The sequence below is a fragment of the Phyllobates terribilis genome, unplaced genomic scaffold, assembly GCF_046119375.1.
Source record: "Phyllobates terribilis strain yellow unplaced genomic scaffold, ASM4611937v1 Scaffold_4__5_contigs__length_816908805, whole genome shotgun sequence".
Classification (NCBI taxonomy): Eukaryota; Metazoa; Chordata; class Amphibia; order Anura; family Dendrobatidae; genus Phyllobates; species Phyllobates terribilis.
Genome location: NW_027362764.1, coordinates 10,349,033 through 10,371,896, shown reverse-complemented (window position 1 = coordinate 10,371,896; position 22,864 = coordinate 10,349,033). Strand labels below are relative to the sequence as shown.

The 22,864-nt window shown below is 46.5% G+C and overlaps 1 protein-coding gene across 5 annotated transcripts in view; it reads right to left on the bottom strand.

Moving 5' to 3' along the window:
• Nucleotides 1-22,864, bottom strand: part of LOC141264802 (acid-sensing ion channel 1C-like) — a 260,667-nt gene that overhangs the window by 9,520 nt on the left and 228,283 nt on the right. For 3 of the 5 annotated variants that reach the window (XM_073677128.1, XM_073677126.1, XM_073677130.1), the window contains one exon: nucleotides 1,874-1,920. The exons of the other annotated variants lie outside the window; for them this stretch is intronic. In XM_073677128.1, the coding sequence (XP_073533229.1) occupies nucleotides 1,874-1,920 (47 nt within the window). The remainder of the gene's footprint in view (nucleotides 1-1,873; nucleotides 1,921-22,864) is intronic. 5 annotated transcript variants of the gene reach the window in all.

The window sequence follows — 22,864 nt, the reverse complement described above, 5'->3', positions numbered from 1 at the left end:
GAGAGGAGCAAGAAGGGCTCCAGGAACGAGGAAGGGACCCCAGGGGTACGGGCAGTGCTGGAGGCCACCCGTACGCCCGAATCTACCAGAAGATGGAGGGATCAGGCTGCACAAAGGGGACCGGTCCCTCAACTAGCAGAGGACTTTATGTCTCAACTAGAAACCGGAGGCTGCAGTATTTCAAGTCCTGCAGCCAACAGTCCATATCAGTTTCACCAAGCAGGTAGCCATAGAGGATCCAGGGGACGGAACAGACGTCGCCCGACAAGGCCCGCGGGTAACGGATTGGGACACTAGGTATGAGGTGCAGGGAGACGGCCAGAGAGGAAGAACACACAGAATGGGGTCCCGCTAAGTACTCTGGAGATATCGGGGGGTTGGCTGAGTCCCTGCCTGGTGAGCGCAGCACGACGAGGGAAGTTACACTGGTATCTGTAACTTGGATTGCAACAACCGTGAGTAAAGACCCTGAAGACTGCACCCCACTGTCTCTGTGATTATTATATAGGTCATCACCCCTGCACTACAACGCCCAGCATCACCTATAACATCTACAACATTTATACACTGCCCTGGAGCTAAGCTCTGCCTGTGGAGAGCTGAACCAACTCTGCTGCACTAAACATCAGCTCCAGAGGACCTGCTCCTCAGCGGCGGCTCAATATAGCCGCATACCACAGGTGGCATCACGAATCATATACATAAAACTATAAAATCCCCTGTAAATATATCCCCTTTTGATTGACCGCCCTGGGTCACGGACCGGGTCACCGCCACTGTGACATCTCCCCTAGCAACGACTGGCCCAGCACCGAGTACCCCACGGCCCAGGGGGCGCGCCAATTGTTTTCCACATAAGGTGAGGCCCAGGCAAGAGCCTCATCAGTCAGGAGATTAATGATGAACAGAACCTTTTTCCTTTCACTGGTAAATAGAGAAGGTTGCATTTGGATACGTCATTTATTGAGGAATCTACGGTAATGATGACGACCCCACTGAACTTTGCGGGCAGTTTCATGTGTGCGTTTGATTCTGTACCAGAGTTGCGCAAATCCAGAAGTTGTCTCTGCAACTCAATAATTTCTTTTTGCTGACCCAAAACCTGTGTTTGCAACTTAGAAAAAATTTCTAGGTATGTGGCACCAAAATGTTGAAGTTCAGCAACTTGTTGTCTCAGGGTGACTCCAACAGACTCCATATTGTGTGAGAGATTATGCTGTTAGGAACTGACCTGGGTTGGAGTAGTGGTATTGCAAACACTAGGGGCAGCATCAGCAGTTAGTGTAGTCAGGAAAAGACAGGAACAGCAGTATAATCTTGTAGGAGGTAGCAGGTAAAGGGAGAGCATGACTAGAGGCTGGGAGCTCAATAATCTCACAAGGAGGAGGTGCCATGCCAGATTTAAATAGGGTGTTCAATCAGGAACTCACAGCATGTAGCCAATCAGAAACAACCCAGGGTGGAGCTGCTCAGGAACATCACAGGTACTAGAATCTAGGTTAGCCAGGAACTGTCCAGCAAACTGAATAGCTCAGAAGGAAGAGCTGCCGCCTGTTGCACAAGAGCTGCTGGGTTTGAGTCCTGACATACACGGTGGGCTATAATAAAGTGGCCGTACAGGTTCTGTGACAATATGTGCATCTGGGGTGTCCAGATAGAGGTAGCACCTCAGGTGGAGGGCTTTCTGTGTCCTTTTAGGACAGCTTGCCCATCTTTGGTCCTCATCTGGTACTCAACTCTCACCTGTACCTCCAAGTATCTGTGAGCATGCGGCAGTGGATACTCCCTAGAACACCACCTTTGTGGTGAGCTAAACCAGGTGAGGGTAGCCGTCGGTTTTGAGACCCATGGTAACTTTAAAGGGTTTGCCTACCTGTGCATTGGAAGGCTGGGTTCAACAGACTGTGGGTAAGAAACCATCTAAGAATCAAAGGACAGAAAAGGGATTACCAGCAAAGCGTTATGGAGCGCTGTGAGGGCGCAGCAAGGCACATATAGGACACTGCTGGCCATCCGTTGCATCCTGATCTGTCTCCAGTCATCTCGACTAGCTCTTGCCACTGGGACTTGATAGGAATGGATGAGAGAGTGAGGCTGACAACCTGCACAATTCTTCCTCACTGTAATCCAAGTCAAGCTCAAGTCATGACTTCAATCACCACGCTTCAAAGTCTTGTGGTGATGGGGGGAGCGGCGAAGCAGCAGGTGTGGAATCACTGGAAGGTGTAATCACGAACCTGCACGCAGGTAGCCCAGGGCATACGTTCATTCCCCACTGGACCGAAGCAGCAGTGGAGTTCGGCAGCCCCCTGGGTGTCTGAGCAGCCCTCTTTAGGATCACTCTGCTCTCCTTCATTGAGGAAGGGGCTAGAAAAGGTGCCTCAAACATAGTCTGCTTCACCTTGACCTGGCCAGCCTACCGCAGCTGGCGGGTATCCCTCATAGTGGTCGACAAAACCCTGAAGTCATGGTTATCTTCAACTACGAAGGATGAACAGTACATATATGATATTCTATGTACATATGGGCTGATCCTAATTTACAATGATGCCATATGCCGTCGTGGTCAAAAGTTTTGATTTTCACATTTCCTTCAGTGTTTTTGATCTTTTAGTCAGATGTTTTTATGGTTATTGACATACAATTATCAGCATTTTATATATTTTTACACTTTTCCTGGCAAATCCATGAAGTTCCTGTGACGCCTCAATATTCCCAGCGCTGCCCCTTATTCTCCACACTCCTCCCCCTTATTCTCCACACTCCTGCCCCTTATTCTCCGCACTTCTGCCCCTTATTCTCCGCACTTCTGCCCCCTTATTCTCCACACTTCTGCCCCTTATTCTCCACACTTCTGCCCCTTATTCTCCGCACTTCTGCCCCTTATTCTCCACACTTCTGCCCCTTATTCTCCACACTCCTGCCCCTTATTCTCCACACTTCTGCCCCTTATACTCCACACTCCTGCCCCTTATTCTCCACACTTCTGCCCCTTATTCTCCACACTCCTGCCCCTCATTCTCCACACTCCTGCCCCTTATTCTCCGCACTTCTGCCCCTTATTCTCCGCACTTCTGCCCCCTTATTCTCCACACTTCTGCCCCTTATTCTCCACACTTCTGCCCCTTATTCTCCGCACTTCTGCCCCTTATTCTCCACACTTCTGCCCCTTATTCTCCACACTCCTGCCCCTTATTCTCCACACTTCTGCCCCTTATTCTCCGCACTCCTGTCCCTTATTCTCCGCACATCTGCCCCTTATTCTCCACACTTCTGCCCCTTATTCTCCACACTCCTGCCCCTTATTCTCCGCACTCCTGCCCCTTATTCTCCACACTCCTGCCCCTTATTCTCCACACTCCTGCCCCTTATTCTCCACACTCCTGCCCCTTATTCTCCACACTCCTGCCCCTTATTCTCCAGAGTTCTCTAATCAGCTTCTGTGCAGATCCTGGCCATTCTTGTCTCATCACAGCTCGGCGTTATCACAATTTCTACTGTTTGTTGCTTTTTGATTATAGACCGCAGGTTCTCAATGGGTTGAGATCTGGGGAGTTTGCAGCCGTGGACCCAAAATGTCAGTGTTTGTTCATTTACAGTTATATGAAAAAGTTTGGGCACCCCTATTAATCTTAAGCTTAATGTTTTATAAAAATTGGTGTTTTTGCAACAGCTATTTCAGTTTGATCTATGTAATAACTGTTGGACACAGTAATGTTTCTGCCTTGAAATGAGGTTTATTGTACTAACAGAAAATGTGCAATCTGCATTCAAACAAAATTTGACAGGCGCATAAGTATGGGCACCCTTATCATTTTCTTGTTTTAAATACTCCTACCTACTTTTTACTGACTTACTAAAGCACTTTTTTTGGTTTTGTAACCTCATTGAGCTTTGAACTTCATAGCCAGGTGTATGCAATTATGAGAAAAGCTACTTAAAATGGCCACTTGCAAGTTGTCCTCCTGTTTGAATCTCCTGTGAAGAGTTGCATCATGGGCTCCTCAAAACAACTGTCAAACGATCTGAAAACAAAGATTATTCAACATAGTTGTTCAGGGGAAGGATACAAAAAGCTGTCTCAGAGATTTAACCTGTCAGTTTCCACTGTGAGGAACATAGTAAGGAAATGGAAGAACACAGGGAGAGTTCTTGTTAAGGCCAGAAGTGGCAGGCCAAGAAAAACATCAGAAAGGCAGAGAAGAAGAATGGTGAGATCAGTCAAGGACAATCCTCAGACCACCTCCAGAGAGCTGCTGCATCAACTTGCTGCAGATGGTGTCACTGTGCATCGGTCAACTATACAACGCACTTTGCACAAGGAGAAGCTGTATGGGAGAGTGATGCGAAAGAAGCCGTTTCTGCAAGCACGCCACAAACAGAGTCGGCTGAGGTATGCAAAAGCACAATTGGAGAAGCCAATTTCTTTTTGGAAGAAGGTCCTGTGGACTGATGAAACCAAGATTGAGTTGTTTGGTCATACAAAAAGGCGTTATGCATGGCGGCAAAAAAACACAGCATTCCAAGAAAAACACTTGCTACCCACAGTAAAATTTGGTGGAGGTTCCATCATGCTTTGGGGCTGTGTGGCCAATGCCGGCACCGGGAATCTTGTTAAAGTTGAGGGACGCATGGATTCCACTCAGTATCAGCAGATTCTTGACAATAATGTTCAAGAATCAGTGATAAAGTTGAAGTTACACAGGGGACGGATCTTTCAGCAAGACAATGATCCAAAACACCGCTCCAAATCTACTCAGGCATTCATGCAGAGGAACAATTACAATGTTCTGGAATGGCCATCCCAGTCCCCAGACCTGAATATCATTGAACATCTGTGGGATCATTTGAAGAGGGCTGTCCATGCTCGGGGGCGACCATCAAACTTAACTGAACTGGAATTGTTTAGTAAAGAGGAATGGTCAAAAATACCTTCATCCAGGATCCAGGAACTCATTAAAAGCTACAGGAAGCGACTAGAGGCAAAAGGAGGATCTACTAAATATTAATGTCACTTTTCTGGTGGGGTGCCCATACTTATGCACCTGTGAAATTTTGTTTGAATGCAGATTGCACATTTTCTGTTAGTACAATAAACCTCATTTCAAGGCAGAAACATTACTGTGTCCAACAGTTATTACATATATCAAACTGAAATAGCTGCTGCAAAAACACCAATTTTTATAAAACATTAAGCTTAAGATTAATAGGGGTGCCCAAACTTTTTCATATAACTGTATCAAATTTGCCTCATGATGTGATCTCCATGATGCTGAGAAGCCGATATCCAGCTTCCAGGGCAAAGGCCAGAAGTCTGGAGAATAAGGGCAGACACAGGAAACACTTCTTTGGTTAACTTCCTGCTGGTTTATTAAAGTAAGGCATAAACCATGGGAGGGTTTCACAAAATAAACAGGGCCTCTCCGGGATAACAGGAAACAAAAATATAAAGTATATTACAGTTGATAGGTGAGCGGGATTTCGCCTGCTCCGGGTATCACAATAAAATTTTGCCAAAAAGTCCTTCTGTGGAGCTCTCTGGCTTCCACACACAGTCTGGAGACTTCCTTCTCCAGACCACACCAGAGAGAAAAAACTCAATGCTGGGAGATTTAACTTCTCCAGCCACACCCTTGAGGTGGAGATATGGTGAGTAGGCGTGATGCCCATCTCAGACCTACTCACAAAAAAACAGACCCAAAATGGCTGATCAACCTTTTCAGCACCTAACATGCTGAAGAAACTTCTAGGTTCAGTTCACTGAAGCTAGTAGCCGCAGAGATACACATCTCCCCTCACATACAGTGCTGGCCAAAAGTATTGGCACCCCTGCAATTCTGTCAGATAATACTCAGTTTCTTCCTGAAAATGATTGCAATCACAAATTCTTTGGTCTTATTCTCTTCATTTAATTTGCTTGCAAGGAAAAAACACAAAAGAGAATGAAGCAAAAATCAAATCATTGATCATTTCACACAAAACTCCAAAAAAGGGCCAGACAAAAGTATTGGCACCCTCAGCCTAATACTTGGTTGCACAACCTTTAGCCAAAATAACTGCAAACAACCGCTTCCGGTAACCATCAATGAGTTTCTTACAATGCTCTGCTGGAATTGTAGACCATTCTTCTTTGGCAAACTGCTCCAGGTCCCTGATATTTGAAGGGTGCCGTCTCCAAACTGCCATTTTGAGATCTCTCCACAGGTGTTCTATGGGATTCAGGTCTGGACTCATTGCTGGCCACCTTAGAAGTCTCCAGTGCTTTCTCTCAAACCATTTTATAGTGCTTTTGGAAGTGTGTTTTGGGTCATTGTCCTGCTGGAAGACCCATGACCTCTGAGGGAGACCCAGCTTTCTCACACTGGGCCCTACATTATGCTGCAAAATTTGTTGGTAGTCTTCAGACTTCATAATGCCATGCACACGGTCAAGCAGTCCAGTGCCAGAGGCAGCAAAGCAACCCCAAAACATCAGGGAACCTCCACCATGTTTGACTGTAGGGACTGTGTTCTTTTCTTTGAATGCCTCTTTTTTTTTCCTGTACACTCTATGTTGATGCTTTTTCCCATCTACTTTTGTCTCATCTGACCAGAGAACATTCTTCCAAAACGTTTTAGGCTTTCTCAGGTAAGTTTTGGCAAACTCCAGCCTGGCTTTTTTATGTCTCGGGGTAAGAAGTGGGGTCTTTCTGGGTATCCTACCATACAGTCCCTTTTCATTCAGACGCTGACGGATAGTACGGGTTGACACTGTTGTATCCTCGGACTGCAGGGCAGCTTGAACTTGTTTGGATGTTAGTCGAGGTTCTTTATCCACCATCCGCACAATCTTGCGTTGAAATCTCTCGGCAATCTTTCTTTTCCGTCCACATCTAGGGAGGTTAGCCACAGTGCCATGGGCTTTACACTTCTTGATGACACTGCGCACGGAAGACACAGGAACATTCAGGTCTTTGGAGATGGACTTGTAGCCTTGAGATTGCTCATGCGTCCTCACAATTTGGTTTCTCAAGTCCTCAGACAGTTCTTTGGTCTTCTTTCTTTTCTCCATGCTCAATGTGGTCACACAAGGACACAGGACAGAGGTTGAGGCAACTTTAATCCATGTTAACTGGCTGCAAGTGTGATTTAGTTATTGCCAACACCTGTTAGGTGCCACAGGTAAGTTACAGGTGCTGTTAATTACATGAATTAGAGAAGCATCACATGATTTTTCAAAGGGTGCCAATACTTTTGTCCACCCCCTTTTTTAGGTTTGGTGTGGAATTATATCCAATTTGGCTTTAGGACAATTCTTTGTGTTTTTTTCATTGAAGACAAATTAAATGAAGAGAATAATACCAAAGAATTTGTGATTGCAATCATTTTCAGGAAGAAACTGAGTATTATCTGACAGAATTGCAGGGGTGCCAATACTTTTGGCCAGCACTATACATCCCCAGTGACTCTGTATATCACATCCAGCAGAATTTTGTGCACATCTGTTTATACCTATACCTGCATCTCCAAAAGCTGTATGATGATGTATAGAGGACATATAGGACATGTATTGGGGATATGAAGAACATGCAGGGCCACTTCTGCCATGAGATGAGGATCTCACCTCAGGTGGCAATATCTCATTGGAATCAGCTGAACTGCTTATTAAACAGACAGTTGTCTCAGAGAACAGGTATATCGCTGGTTCACTGCTCTCGGCATTCAATTACATTCTCTTCACTACCGCCAGAAGAAGGCACAGCGCCGAAACGCGCGTAGGGGAGACGATACCTGGACTGACACATTGACAAACACACATGTGAGTAACATGAATTCCTCATGTACCTCTGAATGCTAAATGGAGATTTTTTTCTTTGGTTCCAGTCATGCACTGTGCACTTTAGTGGCTCATTGGAGCTTCCCTGATAGTCTCTATGCTATCAGCTGGGTCATGGTATATGTTTGACATATCCATATTTGCATTCGTTCCATTTTAGCGACTCTTCATACTAGCTTTGTATCATGTGGTTTTTTCAGTCCTGGATATTTTTTTATAGCTTATCACTAATGTATTTATGCTGCTTTGCTCACTAAGTATGTCATCTTTAAATTCTATATTGACAATAAACTTTGTATCTTTTGCATAATTATGTTCTTGTACGTCATTTGTCCTATATGATCTACATTCTCTTCTTTTAGACACGACTACATTTGTAGATATGAAATGCAACTAAATAGACCCTATGGGGGTAAAGTTGGCATATCCGGGGAGAAATATATCTCAGATTTGCCAACCTAAGCCAACTCATGAAACACATAGATACATAGGAGAAAAACGAGTTAATTGGCGTAAAAAATATATAAATTTTTATTCCATCAAATTTAAAAGCGTACATAGTAGAGAGAGAAATGACATAATACGGATAGTATAGAGACACTAATTAAATTATCAGTGTGGTAAGATATGTTATAGAGTATACATATATAGTCACGCATATGGTCACAGTGGGACATGAGCAACATAGATCATATAGCATAAGGCTGGTATATCAAAATAATCCAATGGGTATAATAATATATCAGACAGTAGTCCATAAGTATTCCATATTCATTGGATTTACACTTGCCATATATATCAGGTGTCCATCCAAATGATGCTCCCGCCCACAGGTAATCAGATACATGTCACATGAAACATTTAAAAGTAGTCTCTTACCACAAAGAGTGTCAAAAAGGAAGGTAAAGTGCATAAAGGAACGCACAATGGCAGCCCCTAGTATAGAGACACTAATTAAATTACCAATGTGGCAAGATATGTTACAAAGTATACATATATAGTCACGCATATGATCACGGTGGGACATGAGCAACATAGATAATATAGCGTAAGATTAGTATATCAAGACAATCCGATGAGTATAATAATATATCAGAAAGTAGTCCAGAAGTATTCCATAGTCATTGGATTTACACTTGCCACATGTATCAGGCGTCCATCTCAGTGATGCTCCCGCCCACAAATAATCAGATACATGTCACATGGAACATTAAAAAGTAGTCTCTTACCACAGAGAATGTCAGAAGGAAGGTAAAGTGCATAAAGGAACGCACAGTGGTAGCCCCGACGCGCGTTTCGCGGTCCGCAACGACCGCTTCCTCAAGGGGAAGTGATGTGTGAAGAGAAAGCAGACCTGTATATACCCCATGATGTCGGTCACGTGTGGCCCCACGTGACCGATCACCTGATAGCAATGGGCGGGTGCCTATCGACGGCGCGCGCGCTGTCGTAGTCCGCCCACAGAGGCACGACCAAGCCGTCAGGAACAGGTGCGCAGAGCGCGGGCGCGCGGCACAAAATATGTGCACGGGCGCCCGCGCGCGCACCCACACCACAGAGACAGCTGATCGCATGTCCACGGGCAGAGGGGACAACACGCGCGCACAGCACCTACAACAAGTAAGTCCAGATGGAGAATCAAAAATACATAAAGAACATAATATGAGGTGAACATCGGTAACAGCAGTGTTCATCTTCATATGATTCCAGATAGATAGTGAATCAAAGTTATATTGCCAAGGACTCATCCAAGATTTAAGGTGCAGATCAATCCAACCACGGTGGCGTCACATAAGTTGTAAAGCATGGACAGCTCGATCCTTGGATCCACTTTATATTATTTAACGTCTTCTAGCCCAAGCAATATATCTCTCCTGGGGAATATCCGGTCAAAAAGAAAAATTTAAAGGAACTGAAACAAAGAGAGTAAACGAATGATAAAATTAGAACAACCAATATTAAAAACTATACCAAGGCGTTCATATCCATGAAATAGAGGGAGGACAATAATACTGTTACAAGGAATGCTGTAAATAATAAAGTATGACTTCAGATTTATAAAAAGGATGAGAAGGAGAGGGACTCATTAAGGCCATGGGGAGATAGAGTATTTAATGTGGTGATCCATCGTGCTTCAGCCTGGGCTAGCATCTTTTTCACATTGCCACCCCGGGTGCCCATATGTATAACATCAATGCCACGAACTTTAAGGCACCCGGGGTCGCAATTGTGAACCATCTTGAAATGCTTCGGGATTGTTTTGAGTTCCGTGATGTCGCTCGCCGTCCTGGCCGCGCCAATGTCCCGCACATGCTCCCGCACGCGTACTCGGAGCTCTCTGGACGTTAGACCAATATAGATCAATGAGCAGTCGCAAGTCGCATAATAAATTACATTATTAGTACCACAGGAAACATACTGCTTAATCTTGAATTGTCTTGAGCCATCCGAGGACGCGAACGTAGTGCACCGCAGGACATTGGCGCAGGCACGACAGCGACCGCACGGATAATTTCCCACAACAGGGCCACGAGAGCCAAAGAAATTTGGTCTTACGGGGACATAATGGCTGGATACTAAGATGTCTCTAAGATTACTGGATCGCCTTGGGGTCATTAGAGGGTAGTCACCAAGAATAGATCCCAGGGAGGAATCGGTCGCCAATATACTCCAATGTTTCATCATAATGCCCCTCATATTATCCCACTCGTGATTGTAGGTGGATATATACCTAATTTTTCTCCGTCCATCACCACTGTAACGTTGTGTGTTTGGATAAAGTAAATGATTTCTTGAGGTATGTCTTGCTCGTTCGTACCCCCTCTTGATACATCTATTGCTGTATCCTCGGGATGTAAATCTAGATTTTAATGCAACTGCTTGTTCTTCAAATTTAGAATCCGAGGAGCAGATCCGCCTCGCCCTCAGGAACTGACCCACCGGGACGGCCCTAATCGTGGACGGATGATGAGCACTGCTAGCATGGATGAGGGAATTGGTCGATGTGGGCTTTCTATGGACGTCCGTCTGGAGGCGTCCATCAGGATCAACCTCCAGGCTGCCGCACCGACCCACGCCAAAAAAATTATTTTTTATTTAAGGACCATATCTATTTGCAGAAACGCGGCACAGCCATGGGGGCGGCCTGCGCGCCTTCATATGCCAATCTCTTCCTGGGAGCCTAGGAGAGACAGATTTTTGGCGATGGAGGCGCGGCGGTCGCGGACCATGTGCTGTGCTGGCTGCGCTACATAGATGATATTCTATTTTTTTGGCGTGGGTCGGTGCGGCAGCTCGAGTGTTTTATGTCACAATTGAATTCAAATTTCTGGGGAATTCGGTTAACTTATAAGTATGAGCGACATAGTGTGGATTTCCTGGACGTCAGCCTGGAGGTTGATCCTGATGGACGCCTCCAGACGGACGTCCATAGAAAGCCCACATCGACCAATTCCCTCATCCATGCTAGCAGTGCTCATCATCCGTCCACGATTAGGGCCGTCCCGGTGGGTCAGTTCCTGAGGGCGAGGCGGATCTGCTCCTCGGATTCTAAATTTGAAGAACAAGCAGTTGCATTAAAATCTAGATTTACATCCCGAGGATACAGCAATAGATGTATCAAGAGGGGGTACGAACGAGCAAGACATACCTCAAGAAATCATTTACTTTATCCAAACACACAACGTTACAGTGGTGATGGACGGAGAAAAATTAGGTATATATCCACCTACAATCACGAGTGGGATAATATGAGGGGCATTATGATGAAACATTGGAGTATATTGGCGACCGATTCCTCCCTGGGATCTATTCTTGGTGACTACCCTCTAATGACCCCAAGGCGATCCAGTAATCTTAGAGACATCTTAGTATCCAGCCATTATGTCCCCGTAAGACCAAATTTCTTTGGCTCTCGTGGCCCTGTTGTGGGAAATTATCCGTGCGGTCGCTGTCGTGCCTGCGCCAATGTCCTGCGGTGCACTACGTTCGCGTCCTCGGATGGCTCAAGACAATTCAAGATTAAGCAGTATGTTTCCTGTGGTACTAATAATGTAATTTATTATGCGACTTGCGACTGCTCATTGATCTATATTGGTCTAACGTCCAGAGAGCTCCGAGTACGCGTGCGGGAGCATGTGCGGGACATTGGCGCGGCCAGGACGGCGAGCGACATCACGGAACTCAAAACAATCCCGAAGCATTTCAAGATGGTTCACAATTGCGACCCCGGGTGCCTTAAAGTTCGTGGCATTGATGTTATACATATGGGCACCCGGGGTGGCAATGTGAAAAAGATGCTGGCCCAGGCTGAAGCACGATGGATCACCACATTAAATACTCTATCTCCCCATGGCCTTAATGAGTCCCTCTCCTTCTCATCCTTTTTATAAATCTGAAGTCATACTTTATTATTTACAGCATTCCTTGTAACAGTATTATTGTCCTCCCTCTATTTCATGGATATGAACGCCTTGGTATAGTTTTTAATATTGGTTGTTCTAATTTTATCATTCGTTTACTCTCTTTGTTTCAGTTCCTTTAAATTTTTCTTTTTGACCGGATATTCCCCAGGAGAGATATATTGCTTGGGCTAGAAGACGTTAAATAATATAAAGTGGATCCAAGGATCGAGCTGTCCATGCTTTACAACTTATGTGACGCCACCGTGGTTGCATTGATCTGCACCTTAAATCTTGGATGAGTCCTTGGCAATATAACTTTGATTCACTATCTATCTGGAATCATATGAAGATGAACACTGCTGTTACCGATGTTCACCTCATATTATGTTCTTTATGTATTTTTGATTCTCCATCTGGACTTACTTGTTGTAGGTGCTGTGCGCGCGTGTTGTCCCCTCTGCCCGTGGACATGCGATCAGCTGTCTCTGTGGTGTGGGTGCGCGCGCGGGCGCCCGTGCACATATTTTGTGCCGCGCGCCCGCGCTCTGCGCACCTGTTCCTGACGGCTTGGTCGTGCCTCTGTGGGCGGACTACGACAGCGCGCGCGCCGTCGATAGGCACCCGCCCATTGCTATCAGGTGATCGGTCACGTGGGGCCACACGTGACCGACATCATGGGGTATATACAGGTCTGCTTTCTCTTCACACATCACTTCCCCTTGAGGAAGCGGTCGTTGCGGACCGCGAAACGCGCGTCGGGGCTACCACTGTGCGTTCCTTTATGCACTTTACCTTCCTTCTGACATTCTCTGTGGTAAGAGACTACTTTTTAATGTTCCATGTGACATGTATCTGATTATTTGTGGGCGGGAGCATCACTGAGATGGACGCCTGATACATGTGGCAAGTGTAAATCCAATGACTATGGAATACTTCTGGACTACTTTCTGATATATTATTATACTCATCGGATTGTCTTGATATACTAATCTTACGCTATATTATCTATGTTGCTCATGTCCCACCGTGATCATATGCGTGACTATATATGTATACTTTGTAACATATCTTGCCACATTGGTAATTTAATTAGTGTCTCTATACTAGGGGCTGCCATTGTGCGTTCCTTTATGCACTTTACCTTCCTTTTTGACACTCTTTGTGGTAAGAGACTACTTTTAAATGTTTCATGTGACATGTATCTGATTACCTGTGGGCGGGAGCATCATTTGGATGGACACCTGATATATATGGCAAGTGTAAATCCAATGAATATGGAATACTTATGGACTACTGTCTGATATATTATTATACCCATTGGATTATTTTGATATACCAGCCTTATGCTATATGATCTATGTTGCTCATGTCCCACTGTGACCATATGCGTGACTATATATGTATACTCTATAACATATCTTACCACACTGATAATTTAATTAGTGTCTCTATACTATCCGTATTATGTCATTTCTCTCTCTACTATGTACGCTTTTAAATTTGATGGAATAAAAATTTATATATTTTTTACGCCAATTAACTCGTTTTTCTCCTATGTATCTATTTGTAGATATGAGCAGTGCGCAGGCACTACGGGGGCAGAGTTCTCCTGATCCCGCTGCTAGTGTTACTGCTGTATCACAGAGTAGGCGAAATGCGGGGAAGGTAAGCTCTCCATGGACCTGAAGAATCAAGGAACTTTTATTCTAGGGGTGGGGAGGGGGCATTGTGAGATGTGACAAAATCACTGGCAAAGTACTGGAGCAGAGATGTGTAGCTCTGAGATTATTAGCTCCAGTAATTAAACATAGGGAAAATGTTCCAGCACACAAAGGAATAAGGGGTTAATCAGCCATATTTAGTGCTAGGATGATTAAACACCTGTAGAGACTGAGGAGGTCAGAGAATAAATTCCCAGCCTTTCAGAGCATTTGGTGTGGCGTGGGCCTGGAGGCAGAAGCTCTGGAGCTGTATTGTTATGTGAAGGAAAGCTAAACCTTGGGTTCTTTGTTCCTGAAGCGGGCCGTTTCCCGTAGCAACAAGGACTGCGCCATACTTTATGTTTTGTTTTTCCTGTTAAGGCAGGAAGGCTGTGTGTGTTTTGCTAATGTTGCCGTGGTTTATGCAGTTCCATTAATAAACCATAGAAGATTTAAAGAGACAGTGTTCCTGTGTCTACCTCTATGTGCAACCAAGTGAGCGATCTACCACAGAGGGTACTGTATGGAGAGACACAATACAGAAGAGGGAGAATGTGCCACAGTAAAGAGGAAGTGTGAGGGCACAATATGGAGAGATACTATCCAGATGAATGAAAAATATGAGAGGGGGCAAAGTATAGAGAGAGTGCAGTGTGAGGGCAAAATTTGGAGAAAGTATGCAGAGGAGTTAAAGTATGACAGGGGGCACAGTATAAAGAGGGGGCAGTGTGAGGGCACAATATGGAGACAGTATGCAGAGGAAGAAAAAGCATGACAGGGGCACAATATAGAGAGGGGCAGTGTGAAGGCACAATATAGAGAGACAGTATGCAGAGGAGGGAAAAGTATGAGAGGAGGTACAGTATATAGAGGGGGCAGTGTAAGGGCACAATATGGAGAGACAGTATGCAGAGGAGGGAAAATGTGTCACAGTATAGAAATAAGCAGTGTGAGGGCATGAGTATGAGAGCAGGCACAGTATAGAGAGGGGGCAATGTGAGGGCACAGTAGGAGATACACTATGCAGAGAAGGGAACAGTATGAGAGGAGGCACAGTATAGAGAGGCAGTAAGAGGGCACAGTGTGTAGAAGAGGGAAACGGCATCACAATATAGAAAGAGGCAGTGTGAGGGTAATCTGCTAATCCAGAGGAAACACTGAAGGCATCGTGGCAGTGCTATCAGCACCAGCAGCTGTTTAACCTGGGTTGTGCGGTCTACACAACCCACCCAGGTGAGCAGACCACTGTATCTGCACGTATATTCTATTTCCATACAGGTTCACACAAGCACTGCGCTTTTCCACCCCACCCCCTTTTTTGTCTTACAATATAGAAAGAGGCAGTGTGAGGGTACAATATGGAGAGATAGTATGCATAGGAGGGAAAAGTATAAGAGGGTTCACAGTATAGAGAGAGGCAGTGTGAGGGCACAGTATGGAGAAATACAATACAGAATAGGGAAAATGTGTCACACTATAGAAAGAGGCAGTGTGAGGGCTCAATATGGAGAGACAGTATGCAGAGGAGGGAAAAGTATGAGAGGAGGCACAGTATAGAGAGAGGCAGTGTGAGGGCACAGTATGGAGATACACAATGAGAGGAGGGAAAAGTATGAGAGGAGGCACAGTATATAGAGGGGGCAGTGTTAGGGTACAGTAGGAGATACACTATGCAGAGAAGGGAAAAGGTGTCACAGTATAGAAAGAGGCAGTATGAGGGCTCAATATCGAGCAATAGTATGCAGAGAAAGGAAAAGTATGAGAAGGTGACACAGTATAGAGAGGGGGCAGTGTGAGGCCACAATATGGAGAGATAGTATGTAAAGGAGGGAAAAGTATGAGAGGCGGCACAGTAAAGAGGGAGGCAGTGTGAGGGTAAAGTATGGAGAGAAACAATATAGAAGAGGGAAAAGTATGAGAGGGGGCACAGTATAGAGAGGGGACAGTGTGAGGCCACAATATGGAGATACAGTATGCAGAGGAGGGAAACGTATGAGAAGGGGATACAGTATAGAAATGGGGCAGTGTGAGGGCATAATGTGACACCCCAGGGGTCTGGTTGCCACAGTAATAGAGATATTATGTCTGAGAGCAAGTGGGAGGTTTCTCTGGTCAGGAGCCCTAAACATGCAACACGGCCCACCCAGACCTGGGAGGGGAGGAATCTGCCCTTATAAACTGGGTCTGGGGCGGGATTAGTGAGTGAAGCTGCAGACAGAGTCAGAGCCTGCAGAACAAGCAGAGCAGTCAGAGCCTGGAGAGGGAAAGTGAGAACAGGAGCTCTGTAGGAGCAGAGGCAGAAGGCCAGGGGCTGTGAGCAGAGATATAGCTCGCCCTGGCTGAAGTTACTAAAACCGGACACAGGAGTCCGAGGCTGTGGGGACTGATATATACCCAGCAGCAGAAACCAACCGGCAGGGGATTCCAGGTCCTCTGGCCATAGAAGCCCGGAGGCTCAGTCACAAAGAAGGGACCAGCGCCGCCATCCAGGAGCGGAGGCTAACAGAAGGCCCCAAGTCACCAGCCATACGGGTGAGCACCACACGGTATACTCAGGGACGTGGGCTACTTGTAACCGCTGACAGCAAGGTAGCCAGGAAGAGTGCAGATAAACGGGGAGGCCTACAACTCCACCTGGCCAGGGGAACTCCTGCTTGCTCGCAGACTGACCAGGCCCTTTATACTAGCCAGTACTCCCGGGAGGGTCTGCCTTGTACCATCAGTAAAGACCCTGAACTGCACCTCACGTCTCTGTGATTCCTTGCCGCACCAGCACCATTAGCACTGGGACCCTCACACCATCACTCCCATCATCTCTCACATTAGCTGCCCTGAGGCAATACTTCTCCCGTGGGGAGTTATCCCATACTCGGCTGCGCAAACAACATCAGCCTCAGCGGGCGGCAGCGCAGCGGCGGTCCCCACTGACCGCAATCCACGGGTGGCGTAGTCGGACATTTGCTATACATTAAGACTGCCACTGGTTTGACCACCCTGGGCATGGACCGGGTCACCGCCACACGGAGACTACAACCCCCAGCATTCTACAACAGGCCCGGTTCCGGGTTCCCCTGCACAACACAGGCCCAGGGGGCGCATCAATAGCATGGAGATACAGTATGCAGAAGGGGGCAGTATGACGAGGGCACAGTATGGGGAGGAGGCAGTGTGAGGGTACAGTGTGGAGAGACAGTAAGCAAAGGAGGGAAAAGTATGAGTAGAGGCACAGCATAGAGAGGGGGTAGTTTAATGGCACAGTATGGAGAGACAGTATGCAGAGGAGGGAAAAGTTTGAGAGGGGCTGTGTGGGGGCACAGTATGGAGAGACATGGTATATAGGGGAGAAAAGTATGAAAAGGGGCACAGTATAGAGAAAGGGAAGTGAAGGCACAGATGCAGTATGCAGAGGACAATATGAAGATACAGTATGCAGAGAGGGAAAGTATGATAGAAGGCACAGTATGGAGAAGGGTGAGTGTGAGGGCACAGTATTGAGAGATAGTATGCAGAGGGAGAAAAGTATGAACGGGGTCATAGTGGGGACAGATTATAGAGAGACAGTATGCAGAGGGAGAGAAAGCAGAGGACAGTATATAGATGGAAACAGTGTGAAGAAGTGGCAGCATGAGGGAGGCAGTATGGAGGAAAACAGTGGAAGAAGACAGTGAAGTGAGGATGGTGTGGAGGTTATAGTTCATAAGGGAGGAGGGTGTAGTAAAATGTATAAGAGCAGACAGTGTGGTGCTTATAGTTCAGAGAGAGAGACATATAAGGATAGGGTTCCATCAAAGGGGTACGCCTTGCAACCACTGGTGGGTTCTCATGAATTGGCCAATTTGTGTGCTAAGTATCTTCATTTTTTAACATATTTTCTATAGCAGTAATGCAATTCCAATTTCATATATTCAAAGTTTGCATATTATAGCATTTCAGAATGCAGCTGTATTTTCTTGGTTATATTAACAATATGAACCAGTTGTGAGGCAGTGAGGGGGATCATATGCGAGGGACAATATGTATCCCCCAGGATGCGCATAGAAGGTTATTGAACCCGCTGGAGTGCATTGCAATCACAGACACAGCTTGTAAAAGTAAGTTTGAACTTAAGAAAACCCAACATGGGCTTTTATTTTTGGAGTGATTCACAGGATGGCAGAGGGGCGGTTCACTCCCTCCAGCCCAGGTCTTACAAGTATCTCATGTCCACAGTTTTCATTTAAAAACCTGCAGCAAAGCTTTGGGTGTGTCAATGGTTTGGCTGCTAGCTGCAGAGCAGGAGGCTCTGTGCACTGCAAGCCTGTGTGAAGGTATAACACAGGCCTGTGAAGGCAACGTAACTGGTACACCTCAGAGCAAAACAGAGCTGCCGTTCACCACGGCAACCAGTTTATACAGACTATTTGGAACACCTGACTGTGATCCGGAGGACATCATTTGCATTTAAGAGTTTTTGCAAATAGACATTTAAGTTGAACTTTCCTTGGGTCACTGCCTCATTAACGCACAGTGTGAACACTGCCGCACTACAATATGGAGGAGAATGCGGGAAGTGTGAACTGAGGCATACCCCGACAGTTGCATGTCCGTGATCATGCCTGCAAAACTACAGCTCAGGCGTGCCGACAACATGGAGGAGCTACTAAAGCAGTTGGTACTCACCGAGCAGCAGCAGCTGCATCTCCAGAGGCAGCAGCAGGAGCAGAAGACTAACAATCTTATTCTGCAACAGATTGCGGCTATGTGGAAGACAACCCCAACACTGACCCCGAACCATCATGAGGCCTGGGGAAAAGTAAGAGCAGCGTTGAGAAAGATGAGTCCTGAGGACGACAATGAAGTCTTCCTCACAGTTTCCGAACGTACAGCGGAGCGGGAGTGCCTGCCAGAAGACCAGTGGGCTGAAGTGGTGGCTCTGTTTCTGATGGGAGACGCTCAGAAAGTCTAGTTTGACCTCAGCCAGGAGGATGCCCAGGATTATGGGAAGCTGAAAGGTGAGATCCTTGCCCGACTGGGGATTAATACATACAGTACAGACCAAAAGTTTGGACACGCCTTCTCATTTAAAGATTTTTCTGTCTTTTCATGACTATGAAAATTGTACATTCACACTGAAGGCATCAAAACTATGAATTACCACATGTGGAATTATATACTTAACAAAAAAGTGTGAAACGACTGAAAATATGTCTTATATTCTAGGTTCTTCACAGTAGCCACCTTTTGCTTTGATGACTGCTTTGTACACTCTTGGCATTCTCTTGATGAGCTTCAAGAGGTAGTCACCGGAAATGGTCTTCACTTCACAGGTGTGCCCTGTCAGGTTTAATAAGTGGGATTTCTTGCCTTATAAATGGGGTTGGGACCATCAGTTGTGTTGTGCAGAAGTCAGGAGGATACACAGCTGATAGTCCTACTGAATAGACTGTTAGAATTTGTATTATGGCAAGAAAAAAGCAGCTAAGTAAAGAAAAACGAGTGGCCATCATGAAAATACAGAAAAATCTTTAAATGAGTAGGTGTGCAAACTTTTGGTCTGTACTGTATGTGCGAGCCCAACTGGTGTTTCAATAGACCTTTGTGGAGGCCCAACCCGCTAGGTCTCATGTGTATGACTTACTGCAGCTAGTCAAACGGTGGCTCCAGCCTGAGACCTTGACTCCATCCCAGATGGTAGAGAGGATGGTGGTCGACCGGCTTGTGAGCGTTGGGAGGGGAAAGGGGACCCAGGTAACCTAGACCAGGTTGTTAGCCTAATCGAGCGTTATACAGCCATCCAGGACTTTGTACGGGACTCTGCCCCAATGCAAATAGCACGCAGGCCCCTGAAAGCCCAGGAGCCTGGGAAAGGGCCACGTTCCTCTGCTGGGGACAGTCAGAACCGAGCCCATACTGAGGGGGTATCCCTGAGTGAGGGTGGCAGGAGACCAGTTTCCTCTAAATCATTCTCGAGGAATAGTTGTGCCAACGCTATCAGGTGCTGGCGATGCCAAGGGCCAGGACATGTGGCTGCCAACAGCTCCCTGACGGCTGAGCCTATGGACTGCGGGTTTACACGCAGAGTCTCGACGTATGCCCAGGCTGCCTGCACCGCGACTGCAGACGCTACATGCAGCAAACCCAAACTGTGCCAGGTGCTCATCAACGGGTACAAGACGGAGGCTTTCTTGGACTCAGGAAGCCTAGTGGCACTGGTCCATGGGTCACTGGTTGCCGAGGACAACCGCAGTGGTCAGAAATCCGGGTATATGTGTATACATGGGGACCTAAGAGAGTATCCGACAGCAGAAGTCACTTTTTCCACCCCGTGTGGAGATATTAAGCATGTGGAAGGGGTGGTGGAGACTTCCTTACGGGACTCTTTTGGGAAGAGACTTACCCCTCTTCTGGTAGCTGTGGGAGAAGAAAATTAAACCAACCCTGCAAAGTGTTTTTTCGGGTGTCGAACCTGAAAATTCCGAGACAGGGATACCTGCCGTAGGGGTCACCCACATAGGGAAAGAGTGTGAACCCAACAGGTTTCCCCTAGAGGTATTGGCAGGAGAGGTCGAGGAGACCACGACAATTCTGGAGCTGGAGGTGTCCTGGGGAACTTTTGGAACAGGTCAGCCCAGAATTCCACACTGACCTGGGCACGGGAAAGGGTTATAGAAGTAAATGGGGTGCCTCAGCAACCGAGTGCAGAGGCGATTTTCCCACGCACGGCGGTCAATCAGGATTTATTATATAGGGTTGATAAAATGCAAGATGAAGTGGTGGAACAGCTGGTAGTGCCCCAGTAGTATCGTTGGGTGATGCTAGAGATGGCCCACACACACATGCTGGGTGGAAACCTAGGTGTGAAAAAGATGCAAGAACGTATTTTGCAGCTGTTCTTTTGGCCCGGGATTTATGCCAAGGTGCAGAGATATTGTGAATCGTATCCCAAGTGTCAACTTACCACACCCACTGCAAATTTCCGGAGTCCATTGGTACCTCTACCCATTATAGAGATACCTTTTGAGCGGATTGCGATGGATCTGGTGGGGCCTATAGTTAATCCGCCCGTGGCCACCAACATATTTTGGTGGTAGCAGATTATGCCACCCGCTATTCAAAGGCAATACCACTTCCCCACACTTTGGCAAAACGTATCGCCCGGGAGCTGTTTGTCATGTTATGCCGCCTTGGGCTACCTAAGGAGATCGTTACAGATCAGGGGACTACTTTTATATCCAAGGTGATAAGGGAACTCTGTAAGATGCTCAGGAAAAAAACAGTTGCGCACGTCAGTGTACCACCCACAGACCGAAGGGTTAGTCAAACAGTTTAATAAAACTCTCAAATCAATGTTAAAAAAAGTAATTTCCAAGGTCGGCAGGGATTGGGACATGTTACTGCCCTATTTGACTTCCACAGGTTTCTCACCCTTTGAGCTATTGTACAACAGGCATCCTAGGGGGCTGCTGGAAGTAGCCAAAAAGATTTGGGAACAGGAGCCACCTCCGCATAAAAGTGTAATTGAGCACATGGCAAGCATGCAGGATCGAATAGCGGCAGTCATGCCTATAGTAAAAGAGCATCCAATGGATGCCCAGGCAGCGCAGAGTCACACGTATAATAAAAGGGCCACAGTCAAGTCCTTTAAAGAAGGGGATCGAATGTTAGTGTTAGTGCCCACCGCAGAGAGTGAACTCATGGCCAAGCAGCAAGGGCCTTATGAAGTCCGTGGAAAAGTTGGGGAACTGAATTACAGAGTTTACCAGCCCGGAAAGAGGAAACCGGTACAACTGTATCATGTTAACCTGCTAAAAGCCTGGAAGGACGGGAATGTTTGATTAAGGTTGTATCGTCGGGGAACCCTCTGACACCGGCCAGGGACGAGGCCGGGGGTGAGGTTAAGATAAGTGATGCTCTCACTAAACAGCAGTGACGAGAGGCTCGGAATTTGGTGCAGCAGAATACGGACATATTCTCAAAAATGCCCGGCCCTAAATCTGTGATCCGACATGACATTGTCACCAAACCTGGGGTAAGGGTACGAATGAAACCGTACCGTGTACCAGAAGCCCGGAGGCAATCCATCGCGGCTGAGGTAAAACAAATGCTCAGACTAGAAGTAATCGAGGAATCCCGGAGTGAGTGGGCTAGCCCAATTGTGCTGATTCTGAAGCCTGATGGATCATTACGATTCTGTAACGACTTCTGAAAATTGAATGAGGTGTCAAAGTTTGACCTTTATCTAATGCCCCGGGTGGACGAGCTGATTGAGAGACTGGGGCAGGCCCAGTACTTCACGACGCTCGATCTGACGAAGGGTTACTGGCAGGTGCCACTGACAGAATTGTCGAAAGAAAAGACCGCCTTTATAATGCCAGAGGGTCTCTATCACTATGTCGTCTTGCCTTTTGGGTTACATGGGGCTCCGGCTATATTCCAGAGGGCTATGGATCGGATCCTAGCTCCACATAAGAAGTATGCCACAGGCTATCTTGACGACATTGTAGTCTTTAGCCCAGACTGGGCTAGTCATCTACCTAAGCTACAGGCCGTTCTGGATGCTCTAAGGAAGGCGGGATTTACTATAAATCCGAAAAAATGTGCCATCTGAAAAGAGGAGGCCAAGTACTTGGGATATGTAGTTGGAAGAGGCAAAATAAAGCCGCAAGGAAATAAAGTGGAGGCAATCTAGACCTGGCCGAAACTGCTCTTCAAGAAACAAGTGAGAGCGTTCCTGGGAATGGTGGGATATTACCGGCGGTTTATCCCAAATTTTGCCATGATGGCCGCGCCACTGACGGATCTCCTAAAAGGCACCAAATCAACCATGGTGAAGTGGACGGAGGAAACAGAGACCGCGTTTCAACTGTTGAAGTCAGCACTGTGTAAACAGCTGGTCCTGGTCACACCCGACTTCAAGAAAGAGTTTGTGGTCCAGACAGACACTTCAGAGGTTGGTCTAGGAGCAGT